At 45.8% G+C, this 14,992-nt stretch overlaps 1 protein-coding gene across 1 annotated transcript; it reads right to left on the reverse strand.

Moving 5' to 3' along the window:
- Nucleotides 1-96: 96 nt before the first annotated feature.
- Nucleotides 97-14,665, reverse strand: MAP1LC3B (microtubule associated protein 1 light chain 3 beta). Its single transcript, XM_054049312.1, has 4 exons — nt 14,544-14,665; nt 9,546-9,601; nt 7,857-7,963; nt 97-1,922 (listed from the first exon to the last, which is right to left on the reverse strand). The coding sequence occupies exons 1-4, from the start codon at nt 14,581-14,583 to the stop codon at nt 1,748-1,750; spliced, it is 378 nt and encodes a 125-aa protein (XP_053905287.1). The 5' UTR covers nt 14,584-14,665; the 3' UTR covers nt 97-1,747.
- Nucleotides 14,666-14,992: the final 327 nt, after the last annotated feature.

Here is a 14,992-nt window from a genome sequence, read left to right on the forward strand (position 1 = left end):
CAGTGGCCCTTGACACATCTGTTTGCCCTTCTCTAGGAATGGCTGTTGCATTAAAATGAGAAGAAAGCAGTCTCTAAATTACCACTCCAGCTGTGATTGAGTCATATCAGCACTGTATTAATTAAAAAAAAAGCAACATTTGTACAGGAATCAGTCATTGATCACACAGTAATTACAAGAATGGCTGTCATGAGTTAACAGGATGGTTTTACACAAAAAACTAAACATAGGACAAGCTGCTTTTAAAGTTTACATTAAGTAAAAAACAATGAACATTTAAAAATTAAATAAGTCTTGTGAACAAGATGCATGCAGAAAGCTGTAGGTACAAATTGTACACGCTGATGTTGTACCGAGTGCCAAGATGCAGTAGTATTGCTTCTCTCCACCCCTTCTTCATGATAGTAAGTTAACTCCCACTAACAGATGTAATTAATTCATACACATGATATACAAGGGTAAATCTCAGCCTGCGATACTTAACTTTACAACAACAACTCTAAAGGCAGGACACTGATCCTACTTGGAACCCTCTGCATGGGATTCATCCCCGTTCATAATCATAGTAACACCACATTTTTAAACTCCACGCAGTGGGCTTCAGTGATAGAAGTTGTTCCTCAGAACTTTAAAACATCAACTCCTGAATGTGAAATGATTTTATAAAGCACTTCCATCAGTTATGACATGAACAAACAACTGACAGACAATTTCGATTCATGTTTGAATCCAGCGTTTTCAGTAGAACTGTGTATAAACAAAGCAGTTTGACTTTCAGCCCTGAAGAGTTCATATACAACTGCTTTGCTGAATATAGGGAGCAGCAATAAAGAACAAATTAGGCAGAATGGTGCATTTTTAGTGGCTGCATCTATCACCCAGTCACGTTTATGGAAATAATTTCTTTTAACCAAAAAAACCCCATTATGCTCTGGAAAAGCAGCCCCTCAGGGCAGAAGGGACTATCCAGTGAAAGCTCACATGGAGCAGCCATTTGTGTCAGTGAAACCAGAAAGCAGTGAAGATTCGTAATAGATTGAAGTTTCTCTTAATGTTAACTGTCCAGGAGCTAACCTGGAATCATCTTAAAATATATACTTGCTACAGTTAGAATAAAGCTGTGGGGTTTGGTATGAATAATGTCCAGGAATCTGGCATCTTATCTTATGCAGTAGCAGTACTATGAAGCTATTCCCCCACCACCACTTGTCCTGACTTTCTGCAAATACTGAGGCAAATGATTCCCTAGTTGGACTAAAGATTTAATATGCACAAACTTGCACTTCAGAGCCTTACATGTTTGCTCCATGATGGAAAAGGGAAGCCTCTCCCTGAAAAGGAGCACTTTCTAGGAACAGTAAGAGGAATTAACAGAAAGATGTCACACAAACACTTCTGTTCACTACTGGAAACTGGTGCCAGTTCCTGTGTCACTGAAGTCAGTCAAGTGTTTCTTGTGCTGGCAATCTGAATGTGCAAGGTATGGTTCCATTCAGGAAGTCCAGAGACTTAAAACAAGTGTGCCTATGTGAAATATGACAGCAGGTTTTCAAAGCTAGATCTATGCTGGTCTGTACTGGCACTCAGCTGTTTAATATTCACAAACAAGGCAAGGTAAGAGGAAGACACCTGCTAAAGCAAGACTATGCTAAGGTACTGAGAGGTGACATTCCTTTCTTTTTCCTGGGGTGGGGATAGGGGGTAGAAGGTAAAACCAAAATCCTAGGCTAGAAGCCACTTGAATGGTTTACACAGAAGATTGGACTCCAAAAGTTTCCTGAGAGGCATATACCATGTACAGGAATCCATCTTCATCCTTTTCGCTTTCATACACCTCTGATATGGGGGTTGACACGCTCACCATGCTGTGTCCATTCACCAGTAAGAAGAAAGCCTGAGTGGAATTCAGCTGCAGGCGGCGTCTGTTAAACAAAGAAAGAGAGGGAAAGTGCCATGGTAATGGAACTGTGTGTTACCCCAGTATTGTCTAACAAAGGCTCATTTCGGGCATTTCCACATGCTGTGTTAGTGAGCGACATGCTGGTGCACACTATACGCCTGTGGGAATTCTGCACATCCATGGACGCACAGAAATCATCTGTCTTGCATAAAGAAATTAGTATTTTCCCGCATAAAACACATTTTGCTGCAGTTCTGCCTTTTACCCATCAGAGACTACTGTGGTGCCGGAACAGCCAGCTGCCTTCATGCCACTGTTCAGGCGCTACAGAGGCCTCTGGTGGGCAAAAGGCAAAATTGCAGCACTTAGACAAAATGTATTTTATGTGGGAAAATTCAAAATGCTATGCCCAGTGCAAACCTTCCCACCCCCATCCAACACCCTCCAGATTCACGCCTAGGCTCCTTCCCTCTCACTCAGCTGTTCTGGTACTCGACTCCCCAAAGCCTTTGCACTGCTTCTGACAGGAAATACAGTTCTGTATTGCAATTTAAATGAATTACACAAAGTTCTGTATTAATATGCCTAGTAAGGAATTTATCAATAAAAAATTACCAGAACTTTTGTCTGTATTGTTACAGACATACTTGCTAACAGATATTTTGAAATAAATTACCAAAATAATTGGCATTATATTATTGTGTTACTTTGACAAATTCTGCGTATTGTACTTTCGAATACTGTGTGCTGAATTTTTTAGTGCAGAATTCCCCCAAGAGTAACACTAACTGTCCTTGCAGACCTACTGGCATGCACTAAAAGTTTCCTAGTGAGCATAACGTAATCTTGTAAGCATCACTACATCAGGCATGCCAGAAACAGTCAGTGTGTGCTAGCACTGTTAGTGTGCCAGAGAACTTACATCCAAGGTGTTTTGCACTAACACCATGTAGACAAGCCCTGAAATAGAGGCTGAGGCTATGTCTACACTACCGTGGTAGATCAATCCACACTACACAACTCCAGCTACAGTCGACATACTTATGTCGAGTTACAACGGAGTCTATGCTGTGGGGGGTCAACGGGAGAAAAATCTCCCGTCGACTTATCTTACTCTTCTTGTCGGGGGTAGAGTACATGGGTCGACTGGAGAGCAATCTGCAGTCGATTTGGCGGGTCTTTACTAGACCCGCTAAATCGACCGCTGGTGAATCGATCTTAGAGTGTCGATCCCTGCCGTAGTGTAGACCTGCCCGTAGTCTCTTGTACAGAGCCTACGTGGGAAAGTTTGCCAGGTACACCAGTGGGGTTATAACAGCATAGTTATACTGCTACAAACCTGCCTGTATAGACACTTATTCCAGTATAAAAGTGCCATTTTCAGCTTAGCTTGTCACTTAGGAAGGGGTTTAAAGTAAACTGAAAAGCAGCACTCTGACACTCGAAAGTGTCTACATAGAGGTTACAGAATAACTATAATTATACCGAAAGAACCACAATGTTCTATGTAGACAAGGCCCAAAAGACTTTTCTATTTAGGCTTTCTTAAGGAACCTCTCACTGTAATGGTATGAAACTGAGGCCCAGATTCATGCAATGACCTGACCTGAACCCCCATGGGTAGCTGGCAAGGTGTTCTCCATTAGGGCCCTAGACCTTTGGAACTCACTTCCTTATCATGTCTTCAATGTGCACGCTAAGGCCCACCTTGCCCCTTGCCTGTGGGGAGACAGGTGTTTTCAGAGAGCTGATGGGGTAAACCCCCTGGCACTGTGTACTGTTAGCTTCTATTGAATTTGTTGTCCTTTGATTATCCATTTGATAGCAGAAACTGAAGATCAGTTTAGTATACTTTTAAAGATTGTCAAGAGTGCTCAAGGCAGTTGCCAGGGGTTCTTATTGTAGTTGGTCAAAATCCAAAAGTGTAGAAATGGCTCATTTACTTAAACAGTTCTAATCTCATGCTTGCAGATACATGATTTATCTGCATGCACAGTTTGGAAAAGTCAGGCCCTAGAGCCTTCAAAGCTGTGGAATAGGAAAGCCAGGTTAGACACCGACAGAATGAAGGATGGAATTATGAAATTATGGAATTTTACAAGCACTTGGAGAATCCAGGCTCAGCCTAACCTTAGGAGCTTTTCATTTCATATTCCCTGGAAAGCACCCTGACATTTTTAAACAAGTTGGCCTTTACAAGGTTACAGAGGAGGGGCCCAAACGGCCTTCTATGGAACCATCAGTAAGGCTAAAATTTTGGCACAAAGATCAGTGTTCATGGTCATTGTGAATCTGAATAAGTCTGTGACCCCTGCAGCTCCTGTGGCCTCCAGGTGTTACAACCTGGCATACATGGTTGCAGCGCTGCTCAGGTTTGGTGCATCCAGCGCTCCAATGCCAATCAAATTTGGCCCTCTGCCTCCATTGCAACGCCTGGAGTGTGGAGCCAGGCTCAGCCTTGTGGGACAGGAACCACTGCTGCAGAGTTAGCTCACTCTCCAGCCCCTCCCCACCCTTTGTGACATATCCTCGTTCCCCCCACCACCACCTCTGCCATGACGTGCATTACAATTTTCTGTGGAAAAAAACCCATAGCTTTGCCCATAAACATGAAGCAAGAAAAATGTGCTTATTCTTAAGACTCTGGGCTTTGGAGTACACAGCCTTCTGCACTGGAGCAGATACATGCAGGACTAAAGTGAGGAGAAATGGGGAGCTTGAAAAGGAATTAATGGGTTGTCATTCTGTTCCTGCATGAGTATGGCGCGGAGGAGTCAGACTGCCTTCCACAGCAGGCAGCAGCACATAAATACTCGGTCAGCCACTCAAAGTCGTTGAGGCCAGAGCTGCTTCCTGCCAACTCTGCCTTTGGCTCTAGCAGCTGCAGAGCTCTCAACAGAAGATTCCTTTACTCTACAGTGCTGGAGCTAAACGAAGAGCCAGCTTGAGCTCAAATTCTAACCACTCAGGCTACAAAAGGTTTACTGAATGGAGAAGCCAACAGACAGCACAGGACGACCTTCCAGCAGAGTGGTTACAGTTTGGTATATGCAAAAGCACATGGGTAAGACCAAGACCAATTGTACAAAGTCAATGATGGGCACTGAAGTCCAGCACAAAAATGGACAAAAAGACTGAGTAGCAGGAAGACCTTTCAGCTAAGGCCTTGTCTATTCAAGGACACAAGAAAATTAATCTAAATTAACTGTGTGTGAATTTAAAATGGATTAGTTAAACAGCCTTAAATCCATGTTTGGATGCTCTTATTTAGAATTAAGGTGGCTTTAATTTGTTTTCTCTTAATTCACTTCCAAACTGAATTAAAGTAAACCAATACAGAAGTTATTTTGGTTTTTCTTAATCCACTTCTATATTGGTCTACCTCCATTTGGAAGTGAATAAAGAGAAATCAAATTAAAGCCATCTTAATTCTGAATCCACACAGGAATTTAATACACTTTAGGTGTGAATGTAAAATAGATTAGTTAAGTGTTATTTTGGATTAAGTTGTCCTGTGTGTCTCTGTGTAGAGAAGTCCTACTGCTAAAGTATGATCTTAATTAAAAAGTCTTTTAAACTGCTCCAAAATACTTTGGGCCCCTAATTCTGAAGTCAGTTCCCACTTTTAGTAGTTCTTATGTAAGAATCTGGATTAGGCTAAGACATTAACAATCCCGTAAGGGGGATTTTTATAGTGACATAGGGGGAGGGTCTCTATTTTACTATTTGTCCTAAAGACAACTCTAAAAGAAGTAGTTCACATCTACAGTTCAGCCAGAGAAACAGCCACTCTATTCCTTAGAACAGCATTTCTCAAACAGGGCTCCATGGACCCCAGGGGTCACCAACAGTACTCCAGGTGGTTCGCTGGTCCTGCTGATCTATTCCTCCCCCTCCCTCTATCTCCTGGAGGCTACTAAAGCCAAACTCAAATGGAAGTTTTTAGGTGCTAAAAGTCAGGCAGCACAGCAGGGCTAAGGCAGGCTCCTTGCCTGCCTTGGCTCTGTGGCGCTCCCAGAAGTGGCCGGCACATCCGGGGGAGAGGGGGGAAGAGGGAGGTTAGGGAGAGAGACCGGGGGTCTCTGCGCACTGCCCCTGCTCCAAGCGCCAACTCTGCAGCTCCCATTGGCTGGAAACTGTGGCCAATGGGAGATGCGGGGGCAGTGCGCAGTGACCCCCACCCCACCTAGAAGCCGCTGCCAGAGAGATGTCGGTCGTTTTCGGGAGCTGCCCGAGGTAAGCACCGCCTGGCCAGAGCCTGCACGCTTCCCTTACCCCAACCCAACCCCCTGCCCCAGCCTGGTGAAAATGAGCGAGGATGGGGGAGAGCAAGCGACAGAGGGAGGGTGGAGCGAGTGGGAAGGGGTGGGGTGGGGGCTGACCGAGGGAGCTTGGGGGGCCCCGAAAAAATTTAAAATGGGGGTCCTCGGGTTGCTAAGGTTTGAGAACTACTGCTTTAGAACATTAGTGAAGCAACAAACTAAACTCAAATGGTGAATGACACCCAACACTGATGACTACTTATTACCTCTAATCAAATATTCCCTGCTTTAAGATAGGGAACTGTACATGGATCTCCTCTGCTGCATAGTAATACCATTATGATACAATGTAACATATTAAGGTATTTTTTTTCTTCTAACTTCACCTTTGACTTTCCTCTGAAGCAACGCAAAGCAAAAGTATTACAATACTCAGCCACAGTCTCAATAAGAAGCATGGATATCAAAGCACCACAGTTTATGAATCTGTATTATGGAATTCAACATTTTCACTTAGGGCTTGTCCACACACAAGTTGCGCTGCTTTAGTTAGACCCAACATACTTAAAATGCTTTGCCCCCCTAGTCTGGATGCAGCGATAGCGGTAGAGATATGCTTTATGGCAGTATAGCTATATTCTCAAATCCAAAAGGGAAACCATACTGATAAAACTGCATCTTCACCAGCGGTTGTACTGGTATAGCAATTTGCATAAAAAATTTACACCCCTAACTAATAGTTATACTGGTACAAAAAAACTGTACAGTTGGTTTAAAGGGTGTCACAGGTTGCTGGCCCCTTAATGTGGAGCCAGGGCCCAGTCTGCTCATTACAGACTTCAAGGAGAACAAGCCAGTAACGTAGCAGGGGGGAAATAAGTGGGTAAACTAACCTAAACTCCCTTTTCCTCAAGTATGAAAGGGGTAAACTCTGTTTACCCTCCTTTCTCCTTGACAACACTATTGGAACCAGCCACCTCAGCACACCTGTAAGCAGTTAATTAACATCACCTAGGCAGTTAAATAATGAGTGCCTAGGCCTGATAAAAGGCTACCAGCACTCAGTTGGAGGGAAGTAGTGCTAGAAAGAAGAGCTACCCAAAACTCTAGGAGGAGGATGACAATTTTGACCTGTTAACCTTGCCAAGTGGACAAATGAAAGCAGTAAGTAAAAAGAAACTGAGAAGCTGACTGAGGGCTACAGCTGGCTTGAATTGTAACCCTACTCCAAGGGGTGAGCTGTGGATGCCTTATCAGATGTACTTGACTTTATTCTGCATGTTAATCCAGCTCCAGGAGACATGCTAGGGACTCCTGAAATTGAGTGAACATACTTGTTGGCACTAACCAGGGCTGAAGGGTTGGACTTCAGGGTACAAATGGGTGGGGTGGTGGAGAGATGGGTTGTGGGATCTTAACTCTTCCCTCCTCCCCTCCCCCTCTCCCCCCCCCCCCCCCCCCCCCCCCCCCCCCAAGAATACAACTGGGACATCTTGTCCTCAGTCCCTGGGTTTGAGTAAGTGACTGAAAGACCCAAAGCAGGAGAGAGAGGGCAGTAGGGCCACGCTGTGCCACAAGGGGGCAAGCTTGAGGTCATTGTCCTATCACAGTTATCCAAAGCATTCACTAGCTAGCAGATTAACACTGAACTATGACTTGATTTTGATCCACCATGTACTCAACCCTTAACATACCTGATAATTTTGATTAGTTCGCTCATGTTGACATGATCTGGTACCAGGAACTTAGTTTTATCCAGAACTGGAAGCTGCTTCTCACCCTTGTACCTTTCAATTATCACCTGGAAGGAAAAAAGTTCTGAAGTAGCAGTTATAAGGCAGTGCAGGGGCTTGTCTCTGCTTATTTTATAACTAAACATTCAAGAATAGAACATACTGAAGAACTGTGTCGGTAAGTAGCTGTTTTACTTTAGGTGGGGCAGTTCCACCATAGCCTAATTGTAGATTATTACGTTCCTGTTCAGTCCCTTCTACTCTATTCACACATTTAAACATAGGTCTTGTTATATTCGTATTTTTCTTGTCTAGTGGCAGAGAGGACCTTTGCTCCATTAGAAAGAACGGAACTAGTTTGGTTATAGCGAAATCAATGCAGTGCAGGAATAGTTATCCACACAAGCTATTTCTGTTTCCGTTTTGTTTTAAGTGGTAAACCAGCTCTGTTGTATAACAGCTTTCTGGGCTATTCTCTAGTGAAGTGCAAGAACAGTGGAAAGTGGGGATTTTTTTTGTTTTTTAAACCATTTGGTAGAAGAATTTCAACTGGCTATGTCATCAGTTTTCAGCATGGGAAAACAGCTGAGAGCAAAGACCTCAAATTAAGTTATCCCCTAATTAAATCACTGCTGTTTCTTTCAGAGAAATGAGGTGCCTTCCACACTTTACTAACACCCCCTAAAGATCATTTTACACCACGACAGGGAGGAAAGGCAATTTTCAAGCAAAGAATGGTAAATTTAAAAAAAAATTATTAGCACCACTTTATCCTTGCTGGCATAGCTTCCTTTTGATTTTAAACTAGGATGGCAGTCTTTTAAAGGCAAGATCAAGGCTACCCATACAATGGAACTCAGCATTTACCACCCGTATGGTAGTCTGGACAGGAGTCCTGACTCACCTGAGTTACTACTGAGCAAGTCTAGAGAACATGGTAGCTCTCCCACCACTGATGGAGCTACATCCATAGCAGTAAGAATCAAAAAATAAAGACTACATCTAGTTTAGAGAGGCAGTTTGGCCCATCAGCCAAAGTGAGATGGAGCTGGCAGGACCTGTGGCTAACAGATGCTCCCAGCTATGGGTCACCTTTCCTGTGTAGACAGAATGCAAGTGGGTGGCTCAGGAGTAGGAGTCAGGCTTTCAGAAGAAGCACTCCCAGCAGGCACCAGAAGGCTCTAGATAGAAGTGTTGTTTGTTTGTTTGTTTGTTTTTTAAGAAGATAGGCATTGGCATATTTTGGAAGCATGGCTCCTTAGATGTAATTCAAATCAAAGCACAATTTAGCCCTTGTTCTTTAGGGTTACACTCCTGACAGAAGTTACTGAGTACTCTATTAGAAAAACAGGTCTTCCGTTTTTGCATCTAAAGAGCTGCACCTAGGACTCTCACTGGACTCAGTCTGAGGTGTTCTGTTACAATTCACATTATAACATATACACACACACAAGTAGCCCATATTTTGCCTGATCAATGTGCTAGCTGGTGGCAGCTGCTAGTCATTGGCTGCCAGGCTGAGGATTATTTTTCTCAAGACCAGGCCACCCCGAAAGGATAATATTTATTCCTACAGACCCAGAGATTCCTAATACATTTTGGCCTTTCTTGCTTTCTGTAGTGAGAAAGGTAAAGTTATTAATCACTTACTGGTATTTTTGTTGGATGTTGATCTCGAATCAGTCGCACATCTTCTACTCTTTGCTCTGTGGGAGGAAAAAATATTGCCCAACTAAATGCTGAGATACACACTACATGGGTTTTGTTCTAAGCCTCAGGGATACAAGGTATGCTACTTCCTTGGGCTCTTACTTGTTAATAGGTTTTTTGCTATTGGAAAAAGTGAGGTAAAGACGTTACTAAAAGAGGAAAGAACCAGTTCAGTCAAGGCAATTGTCTAAAATAAAGCAATGATAATTACAAACTCTCCCATCAGGGACGACTGTTCTGCTCTTTAACCAGCAAGATAACTACTAAACTCATTTTGGCTGAGAACCCTATTCTGTGTTGATGCCAAATGGATGCCCACTAAAGCAAAGGACATTTAATCACGTGAATTTGCCGCATCCAGTCATGTTATCCATTATCCTATATTCCTGTTTAAGAAACTTAACATGACACTATCCTAGGTTTAATCTTGTGCTCTTGAAGAGGAAGTTGCTGGCTAGACTGGAATGTTTCAGGTAGTCCTAGCTCTTAGATTAATGTCAGCTTAACACTGTACATTTGAATATTAGTTATCAATTTTCTATTTGAATACCATGTCACCCATGCTGATGGTTCTGTTCTTCTAAACTCTGGTTTGTTCAGTATTTACCCATGCCAGTTTGCAAGACAAGGTTAGTTTCCTTTTAAAGAGAGGTATTAGTAGCATAGACTTAACACACTGAGCAAAACAGAAATCAGACCTGGTGTAAATTGATGCAATTACTTTAAAGTCATAGACTTTAAGGTCAGAAGGGACCATTATGATCATCTGGTCTGACCCCCTGCATGCTGCAGGCCATAAAACCGTCCCTACCCCTTCCCTGGACTCTGCTGTTGAAGTCCCCAATCCTGTTTTTAGTGACTTCAATCGGCAGAGACCCTCCTGCTAGAGATCCCTGCCCCATGCTGCGGAGGAAGGCGAAAAACCTCCAGAGGCTCAGCCAATCTGCCCTGGAGGAAAATTCCTTCCCGACCCCAAATGTGGCGATCAGTAAGACCCCGAGCATATAGGCTAGAGTCTCCAGCCCGACCCCGTTAGCCATTATACTATTTACCCACCATTGCTTGGCTTTCCTTGACTACTATGTTTTACCATTAAACCATTCCCTCCATAAACTTATCTAACTTTATCTTAAAACCAGACAGGTCCGTCGCCCCCACCGTTTCCCTCGGTAGGCCGTTCCAATATTTCACCCCTCTGACGGTCAGAAACCTTTGTCTAATTTCAAGTCTGAACTTCCCCACGGCCAGTTTGTATCCATTCGTTCTGGTATCCACGTTAGTACTAAGCTGGAATAATTCTTCTCCCTCCCTTGTATTAATCCCTCTAATATATTTAAAGATAGCAATCATATCCCCTCTCAGCCTTCGCTTTGTCAGACTAAACAACCCAAGCTCCTCTAGTCTCCTTTCGTACGACAGCTTTTCCATTCCTCTGATCATCCTAGTGGCCCTTCTCTGCACCCGTTCCAGTTTGAGTTCATCTTTTTTAAACATGGGAGACCAGAACTGCACACAGTACTCCAAATGAGGTCTCACCAGCGCCTTGTACAACGGAAGCAGGACCTCCTTATCCCTACTAGATATACCTCGCCTAATGCATCCCAAGACAGCATTGGCTTTTTTCACCGCCACGTCACATTGTCGACTCATAGTCATCCTGCGGTCTACAAGAACCCCTAGGTCCTTCTCCTCTTCCGTAACTTCTAACCAATGCGTCCCCATCTTGTAACTAAAATTGTTATTAGTCATCCCCAAATGCATCACCTTACACTTTTCACTATTAAATTTCATCTTATTTCTGATACTCCAATTCACAAGCTCATTCAAGTCTCCCTGCAGGATATCCCTGTCCTCCTCCGAATTTACAACGTCAGTTATGCCTGCTTACACCAGGTCTGAATTTGGACTTCCCATGAACTCAGACTTTATCTCCACTTCTCTCTGCTTTATGGGCATTGTCCCTCTATAAATATCTCTTGCAGAAAAATGACTGAATGCTACAGTACAGCCTTGACACATTAGACTCCTGTAATGAGACTAGATCCTCAGGGGTGTTGCTGACAGCTCTTCCTCTCCCATCAACCCAGCCCATTACTTTTATTCTAAGGTAAAGACCGATTACCTGGCCTGTCATTCAATAAACTGCTTTTCACAGCTATCCTTTGGTCACTGCTAAGATCTCATGCATCCACCAATTACATGCAAGCTTACTATGTGATTAGTAAGGACGTGCAGCACGTGACTCATGATTTTCAAATCAAATTAGACTGCCAAGAATCAAGCAAAACAAAAGCTTCTAAAGAGCAGGTCTGCAGTGATATGTGGGAACTAATGACTCCCCAAAACTTAAGATTTTTATTACAAAACTTCCTGTTGCTCAAGACCCTAAATACCAAAATTAACTTTCAGTAGAGACCAGTTCTAATTAACTGGGAATTCAAGAGTTCCAGATAAACACTACCCAAAGTCCTTAGGGTCCACCATCACCATGTCTGAGGACAGAGAAGTATGCCATTAAGCAATAGCTAATATTAAATTTAGCAGAAACAGGAGAGTTATACAGGGGAAGAGCAGGAACAGTAATCCTCAACCAACCAACTAAACTTAGTTTGAGTAACTTTTTCTATTGAGACAGATGAGTTTTGACATTTTTTTGATTCTAGCACTATTAGTGTGGAGTAGAAACAACACAAAATGGGAGCCAGACAAATCTCTCAGATTACAGTGTATGGCATGTTCAAAATCAGGCCTCCGTCAGTTGCAGATAGAAGCTGTACTCTGACCACATTAGTTGTAGTGGTGACTAATTGGCTGCCATCCTAGCTGAACTAATACCTGGGACTGAAGCTGTTGATAGGAATAAGGGGGGAAGACTGGCTTTTAGAGGGAAGCTGTTGTTGGTATTTGAGGCTCCAGAAGAAAGGACAGATTAGATTGGCACTTATGTTGCTGGCAAATTTTACAGGCACTAGCTCAAGTACAAGGGAGTGACTGGTGGGGGGAAGAGTCTGGATCAATTATTTCCATCAATTTTATTTTGCACTTCAAGTGGAATAGGCTGTGCTGCCAATTTTTGTTCATTTAAGAAAATGGAGGCTCCAGGAACAATAAAAAGGAGATGGCATTCCAGTCTTCCTCCCTGATCTATATGAACAGACTAAACAATGCAGCCCTTCAATCTTTTTGACTCCATCTTAGCCAGGAAGTGTGTTGGCACCATTCTAGCAAACTGTGCTTACTGAAAGGGACTAATCTGGTTTCCCCAGCCAACATTAAACAGAATATTTTATGCTCAACTGCCTTTGAAGAACTAAACAGGGATGCAAGGAATGCATTTTAGTCAGCTTCCAGACTCCTAGGCAGAGAATTATTTCCACAGGTTAGAATCAAAACTGAAAGTGGAATTTTAATTCTCATGTCAACAGCACACCGGAAGTTAAATGCTCAACACTGACAAGAAGGGGTTTCATGCCTAATTCCAGGCATACAATGAAGAGATGTTTTCTGGCATCTGGGAGTTCTGCAGTCAATAATGGATTATGCAGACATGTAATATTACCAGCCCAAGAATCTAATTCTGCAGTGCATTTCATCCTTTTGTGGTACAAGTCTCAACACCACCATGCCACAAAACTCCTCTAACCAATAGCTTTCAGTGTCCTGTTCCATTTAAAAGTGTGGTTCTGTTGCTACCATGCTTGCCAACCCACAGGTTTCCCTGCCTGCTGATGTGGAACAAGTACCACACCATACAAAATGAAAACAAACCACACAATAACCTTTGCTTTCATTTTCTGCGGGGTGGCAGCAAGACAGAGTTATGGTTCTTGTTCCACTAGAGCAAGCAGGGAAACCAGTTGAGACAGAAGTGAAACACCAACAGATAGCCTCTAATCTTGTCCCTGCCTTTTTTTTTTTTTTAAATGGGGGGGGGGGGGAGTGGCATTTTAAAGCCAAGCCTCCAACGCCGGCTGCAGTGCCAACCTTTATGTATGTTAAGTGGCCCAGCCCTGCCCAGCAATACATGTTTGGGTAGCCTTTTGTTGCAGTTCCTTGTAACAATGTGGTTGTCTGACTCCCTCACTAATTCCTTTTCAAAATTAGGGTACTGCCGTCCCATGCAGTTCTTCCTGCTCTGTCAGGACCAGGTCCCACTGGAGGAGTATTGGATCAACAGGGATTTTTTTTTTAAACTGTAGTCCAGTGAGTCACCAGCACTTGAATCCTGCGCCCCCCCGAGGACTTAGTCGAGAGAAGTGACACCAGGTCTGGGCTGCGGCTGGAAGGAGGATGACGCGGTTGCTTCACTTCAACACAACAACACGACACGGCCGCTCCGAGCAGGCAGGTCCCCAGCGCTGCTGGCCCGGGGCGGGTGGCACAGCACGGTCGCTGGGGTCCCCCCATCTCTCCCCACTTACAGTGGGGGTCTGTGAACCCGGTACAAGTACCCCCCGCTCCGTGCCCCCCCCCACCGCAGCGCCCCCCGGGGCGGGGGATGGGCCCCTGTCACCCCCCCCGGCTGGGCTGGGGAAGCGGGGGGGGGGATGGGCCCCTGTCACCCCCCCCGGCTGGGCTGAGGAAGCGGGGGGGGGGGTGGGCCCCTGTCACCCCCACCCCCGGCTGGGCTGAGGAAGCGGGGGGGGGAGGGGGGATGAGCCCCTGTCACCCCCACCCCCGGCTGGGCTGAGGAAGCGGGGGGGGGCTGGGCCCCTGTCACCCCCCACCCCCGGCTGGGCTGGGGAAGCGGGGGGGGGCTGGGCCCCTGTCACCCCCACCCCCGGCTGGGCTGAGGAAGCGGGGGGGGGAGGGGGGATGGGCCCCTGTCACCCCCCCCCCCGGCTGGGCTGGGGAAGCGGCCTCTGCCCGGGCACAGCGGGTCGGGGCTCCCCGGAGCGGCTCTGCCGGCCCCTCATCCCCCGCGGACCCGGTGCTCACCGAAGGTGCGGCGCTGCTTGAAGCTCTTCTCGGAGGGCATGGCGGCGGCGGCGGCTCGGCTTGGCCCAGCCCGGCCCGGCTCCAGCGGCTACTGGCTGCGCCGCTCCGCCCCTACCTCGACCACCCCCCGCAAGCCCGGCTGGCGCGCGCGTCACAGGGGGCGGGGCCCCGCGCGGACGCGCCCCGCGCCGGCCCCCGTCGCCATCTTGAGTGTGGCGGAGCGTGGTGGTGCCCTGCGCGCGTGCGCGCAACAGAGGGAACGCGGCGGTGTTCAGCCGCGGAGGCCGGCCCCGCCCGTCACGTGAGGCACAAACCGCCTCCCGGGTCGGACCGGGCCGCGGCCGCGCTGCGCGCGCCACAGGCTGCTCCCGCAGCTCGAGTGCGGGCCCGCCCCGCGTAGCGTGGGGAGAGCTCGCCCAAAGGCTGCCGCACGATCCCCGCAGCCACAG

Source organism: Malaclemys terrapin, chromosome 14 (assembly GCF_027887155.1).
Source record: "Malaclemys terrapin pileata isolate rMalTer1 chromosome 14, rMalTer1.hap1, whole genome shotgun sequence".
NCBI lineage: Eukaryota > Metazoa > Chordata > Testudines > Emydidae > Malaclemys > Malaclemys terrapin.